Here is a 6,480-nt window from a genome sequence, read left to right on the forward strand (position 1 = left end):
AAATGCTAGTCACTCTTATTTATTAAGTATACCAGGTTAAGTACATATAAGTATATAACAGAATAAATTTACAAGTATATCTTTAAATTTGATACGATGTATAGATTAAAATTTCATTATATTGGCTTGTGAGAATCTAGTCTCTTAGGCAAGTTAATTTTGAGATTGAGTCAGATCCATGATCTATTTTTTAACATAGTATCATAGCAAGGATTAAGACAAATTCAATTATATTAGCTAATTAGCGGTGATAAAAAAAATTTGTCCGAGAAATTTGAATGGAGTGCCACTAGGCATATCAAATGAGCGGGTTGAACTGAATTTGACGAATCAAAAGGGGTTGAATTATTGAACGGGTGATCATCCACTCGCCTAAAGGTTAATGGGATGATTGAGTCAAAATGAGTTAAATGATGAGTCATTAAAAACTGAAAAAACAAGTTCATTTGTATGATTCTCAACTCGTGTAATTGCAACAATATTCTATTCATGACGAACATAAAACTAAAAAATAAATCATATCATTATCATACCACCAATTTTTTTTATTTCATGTATATAAAGAATATCATTTATCACAAATCATTTGTTAAATGTATTCTAACACTTAATGTATCCTAACTCCAAGCCTTTTTTTTTTTTTTTTAATTGTAACTATGTACATAACCTACTAATAATTAATACCCAATACGCTATTAAAAAATTAATACCATCAACTTTAAAATCAGCTTATTTGGGACATTCTGGTGAAACATTGTGGCATGTCAAATTGTCAATATTGTTCCAATTAGCTTTTGGAGTTTCACCATTTTCCCCTAACAATTTTACATTCTCCAACAAAATCCCTTGACATGGAAAATTCTTGCTGCAATTGAAATTTATGGCTTCATTTGTTGCACTTGTGCCTTTGATGTTTTGATAAATCACATTTTTCACTTGAACTGCTGAACTCTGTAAAAGGATAATCAAAATAATTATAATTTATTAAATTAACCTTGTCTCCAACAATAAGAAAAACCCAGTCTTTTTGACGGAAGAATAAAATCTTCACAAATCTGTCACTGAATTACATCATAAACCGGTCATAAATTCATCACAATTTTTCTCTCGTATATATATTCCATCACAACTCTGTGTTTTTCTTGTATCGTGATTTGATGTTGTTGTATACTACAAACTCATATTGGGTTAAATTTGGCCATCTTAATGTTTGTGTGGGTTACTATTTCATTTTTAGAAAATTGAAGGGGTTAAATTAGTTTGGTATAGTTAGAGATTTGGAAACACTATTTTGACTTTGGTCAATGTTGTCCCAATGACATAGTAAATTGCACTGTATAAATTGTCATGTCTTCAGTAGATATAATACAACAACACCACCACCCAGTATATAAATTGTCATGTTTTCCCTACCTTGAGAGATATATAAAACTTAAATTTGTTTTCTGTTGAGTTTATTTTCTATACACTAATAAGCGATAGTGTAATAAAATTATTATGCTAACATATTATCTAAAAGATAAATACAACTTACAATCCAGACTGAAAAATAAGATCAATAACGTAACCTACTAAATTTTTTGGCTCGTAGGTGTATATAAGTTAAATTGTTTTCATTTACCTGTTCTTTGCATGGAGAATCTTGATCACAATAACTTTGGTCTATAATTATGGGGTTCTTGACACCATTCATAACCACATTTTGGAAGTTGATATTGCTTGCACTTCCAGATCCTCCCTGCATATAAAATAATTCAACTACATTATTACATACTTTTTAAATAAGCCAAAGAATTATTTTTTATTAAAAAATATTTAAAAGATAAATAGTACTGGAAAAATAATTAACCTGCCAAGTCTTAATCCTGAGTCCATTTGTAGTTCCAGAAAGCTTAGCTCCATCAACAGTAATATCAGACACATGAGCTTCTGAATTTCCAGCTCCTAAGCTACCAATACTAAGCACAAAAAAAGGTGAAAAATAATGAAATCACAAAATTTTAATTCTAAATTTTGGAAAATAATCTGAATATTAAAGAAAAAAAATAGGTGATTATTCTACTTTGAAGAAGTCTGAAATTTTACATTTGTTTTTTTAGTACCTTATTCCATGACCTGGTCCACAAGCAATGCCTGTGGCTGTGACCTTTTGAGATCCACTCACAATTGAGATACAATCATCACCTGTCCACCAAATTAATTTCAAAGATAGTTACTAGATAAGAAAAATCTAGTGCCATTTTCTTTTTGCATCTATCTGTATCACTGAAATTTTTTACACTATCACTATAATTTAATCTTTGTAATCATTACTGGAATTGCTCGGTTTTCTGACGGTCACTCCTGTTGGCAGTCCGTCGAGAATCCTAAGGATCGTTTAACGACTTACTACCGGCCTGAAACTATCAGTCGCCGACGACAAAACGTTCTGACGACTGACCTATAACAGCCCTAACTCATTAATGATTTATTGTCCACTTGAGGCTTTAGCCTACGAATGAAGGAGCAAAGCTGTGAATGAGGCCATATGACTTTAAAACACGTTACTAGCGTCTAAATTTCTCCCGTATTTTGTCTTGCCTAGGGTGTCACATACAACCCTTCTTAGGGAATCAATGTTCTTGTTTAAATTTGTCTCATACTGCCCAAGGTTGCATGTACAATAGATATCATCTGTAATAATTCAGCCCAGTACTAGTGATACTGTGTCCACTTTGAACTATACCCACAAGTTTTTAGATAAAAAATGCATCACTAGAGTCTAAAATTTGTTTTCTTAAATAACTAGCATCCCTCCCATGTTTTATCGATGTGGAATTTACCTAAGTTATCATGTGATTGTTGCTCATTTCGACGGATATTTCTGCTCGAAACGACTTTCAGCGTTCAATTATGAATTAGGAAAAGTCCAACCAAAACTAAGTAGTCGACTGCCAACCATTGAAAATTTCCGTCCATCTTGTTTTCAGGGGATTAATCTCACTTATTATGAAATACATTTATTTTTAAGTGATTTAATAATATAAAATTTCTTTTACGCTGTCAATATGTACCTGTGCCAATGGTAGAATTAGATATTTGGATGATTTGAGTGTTTGTTATATGGATTCCATCAGTGTTAGGGCTACTTTCTGGAGCACTCACTACCAAACTTGAAACAGCAACACTAGAGCATCTCTCAAATGCCAAATGCATTTGTTGTGCATCTTCTATCTTAAGGTCTCTCACTTTCAAGTTGCTACAGTTGTAAAATGTTAGGGCCTGCAAACAATTTAGTTTCACCAATAAATTAAAAATTCATACTCACCAAAAAAAAAATGAATCAACAATTATGGGTATTGAGTCTTTAAATTTTATGCATTGACAGCGTAGAAATACCTATATAATCATTTCATTAAGAAGGCAATTACAAGTAACTTCATCCATTTAATAACATAGTGATTGATACCTTTAAAAATAAAGAATATAAGTCATATCCACTAATAGTAATGTAAAGAATTTTTACGCTATCATGTTAATTTAATCGGTAGTAGCAGGTCAATCTTCTACTTTCTAGGTAATCATATCCGGCTTGTCGCGAAGATTAACCTATTAATATTATAAGTGAATTTAATGCGGTGCGGTGACAGTACACATAATTTTAACTCTTGAATAAATGGTAAACAACATTGTTATAAAGCCATAGATAAAAATAATTCTATTTAATTAATTGTTATGTTCTTTGATTTTATTTTGTTTTTGGAAAAAATCAAATGAACGTACCGTAGGTGCATGCTTGCAGGGCTGAAAAATAGAAAGTAGACAAAAATATAAAAAATGAAGCATCGTTAGTTATATCATCAAAAAGTTAAAGATAATCAAAACAAAACAAAAGAAATTAAATTAGATGTGAAGCTTTATATTAATCTAATCAAAATTAAGCATGTGTTATACCAATGTTTTATTAATCTTGCAAGAATTTTGCCACCAGGTTTTTCCATTGCCATTGATAACCCCTCCTCCAACAACCAAATTTTCAACACTATCAAAAAGAAGCCAGTGGTTACTATCCTTGCTGTAATCCGAAGTATCATCAGATGCTAATAGGGTTCCATAAATCTGCATAATATTTCAAAAACCAAAGAAGGAAAATGTTTCACATTACAATTCAAACATATATATAGCCTATAATATATTTATTACCCAGTATATAAAATTTACTGGAGAAACTAGGAACTAATTTTGCTAATTGGAGTATTCAAGATTTAATATATATGCATAAAAAGTCATATTTGATCTAAGTTTCCCACCGGTAAAGGATTTCAACTCCCATCACTCTGATTTATGTGACGGTGTTTGAGTACTAGGCATGAAATTTGACAAAGAAGAAAGTCGTTTAAAACTTGTGACATAAGACAAGTCATAAACATTTGTATTGTGACTATAAATCTTTTTGTTGTAAGGGTAAATTAAATAGAAAGTTTATCGTTAAGTTGTTATCAAAATTTAGATGTGTCATTTATTTTGGAATTAAAAAAACGTACCACATTAAATGTGACAAATTGGAGTATAAGTCAAACTACAATACTATAATTAACCCAATCTAACCTGCATTGTAATGGAAGATTTGCATGGCCCAGAAAATTTGATTGGTTTGAGAAGATATTTCTTGTTTTGCGACACCACATAGTTCACAATAGTTGAAGATGAACAGACCTCTTTCCATGCTTTTTGAAATGCCTGAAAGATCATTTAATACGTTCATTAAGAACAAAAAACCAAAACTAATTGTATTATCTTATTTTTAAGGTTATTAATTTCATTTATTGTGCACAGTACTTTATTTATTTTTTAGACGTGACATGACAGTACACGATTTCTTTTATATCAATCTATAAAAGTGGAACTCTTAGATAATGTTTCTCCGCGAACGAGGTACCTAATACTCTTCTATTTCATTTTATGTAGCACTCTTTAATTTTTTAGTATGTTTCCAAAAAGATCAGTTTGCTATACATTAAAATAAAATAAAAAATAGCGATGGATAACTTGTGTGGCTAAATAATAAAAAATCGTCGCTAATCCTATTAACGATAAATTAGCAAATCGATTTTAAAAATAATCTTGTCAGCTAAGGCTATTTAACGATGAATTTTATAGTTAATTCCTGTTCATTTGTAGTGATGTATTTGAATACAATATATTTAGCTTTAAACTAATTTTATCTTTAATGGCATGCGTTTATAGCCGCAAAAATTATCATTGCATCTATAAAACTATAAATTTCTTAACTCAATCTTTCTTTCTTAACTTTTGAGCCTAGTAAAGCACATTCATATAAATTGAAATGGAGAGAGATATACTTTAACTGTTTGAAAGAGTAAATCTTAAAAGAAATTAAAGATCCAATTTCTTCCTGGAAATTCTGAGAAAACTTACATTTGTATCATCTGTGCTTCCATCACCTTTTGCTCCAAAGCTATCCACATTGATTGTTATAACCTTAGCTTCTTCGTCATCATCCTCCAAATTCTTGAATTTATCAAATCCGCTAATTTGAAGATTGTTGTTGTCTTCAAGAATGGTGTTGAAATAATTTGAAGGGTAAGCTTGAAAATCATAACCAAATTCCCTTTCAAGATTATTCATGTTGTGATGATCATGAGTTTTTTCTCTTAATATATGATCATCACCATCAATGAATTTAATGCTCCTACAAGATGAAAGTGATATAGTAATAATCACAAAAATGGTGAATAAAATGAAGAGATTCCTTAGAAGGGTCATGGTATGTACGTTTGTTTGTTGTGTAATAGTATAATAATATGATGTTGTCTTTTTTGTTGAAAATAAGTGATAAAAATTATGGAGGAAAGTATGGGGGGATAACTTGTTACTTAGTTAAGAGAAAAAGTGGGTACGGAAATAGTGATATGACAAAGTGAGGTGGGGGAATTGTCTATTTATAGAATTTGGGGGTATGGTTTTTTGGATGAGAGAGATAGGTTTAGACGAAAGTACATTTCTTGGACAATTTGCTGACTTCTTGCCTCCATACTTCGTTAGGAAACAAGAACTTCAATAAAAATGAAATTATAATATACTCACAAGTGTAATCATTGTTCACTCTCTCCGTTTTATTTTATGTGCATGATTATATTGTCACGGTTCAAGTTTATGACACGTATTATCTACTTTGATTTAACAGATGGTACGTATTTGTTCATTCGGCTAAGCATTCGGCTACGCCATCATTGAGCTCAAAATCATGTGTACCACATGTCAATAAGCCGTAAAATATCAAGCTTGTCTCAATTGAGGTTGATGTGTATAATTAAAGGATGTAACATATTTCACTTGGTCAACTAAACTACCTAATATATACACTTGAAACACGCACATTTTTTTTCAAAACTTTGAAGGTGTCTGATAGAAACACTTCATCATGTGTTCAGATGCTTGAACAAATTAGAATGCGAAAATGAAATTTACTTACAAATT

General features: G+C 30.7%; 1 protein-coding gene across 1 annotated transcript; it reads right to left on the reverse strand.

The window, feature by feature from the left end:
* Positions 1–438: 438 nt before the first annotated feature.
* LOC132061004 (polygalacturonase-like) lies at positions 439–5,882 on the reverse strand. Its single transcript, XM_059453888.1, has 9 exons — positions 5,419–5,882; positions 4,588–4,719; positions 3,934–4,098; positions 3,763–3,783; positions 3,054–3,261; positions 2,103–2,184; positions 1,850–1,958; positions 1,622–1,738; positions 439–951 (listed from the first exon to the last, which is right to left on the reverse strand). Exons 1-9 carry the CDS (start codon positions 5,764–5,766, stop codon positions 730–732), a joined length of 1,404 nt encoding a protein of 467 aa, XP_059309871.1. The 5' UTR covers positions 5,767–5,882; the 3' UTR covers positions 439–729.
* Between the last annotated feature and the right edge of the window lie 598 nt (positions 5,883–6,480).

This window comes from Lycium ferocissimum, chromosome 6 (genome assembly GCF_029784015.1).
Source record: "Lycium ferocissimum isolate CSIRO_LF1 chromosome 6, AGI_CSIRO_Lferr_CH_V1, whole genome shotgun sequence".
Taxonomy (NCBI): Eukaryota; Viridiplantae; Streptophyta; class Magnoliopsida; order Solanales; family Solanaceae; genus Lycium; species Lycium ferocissimum.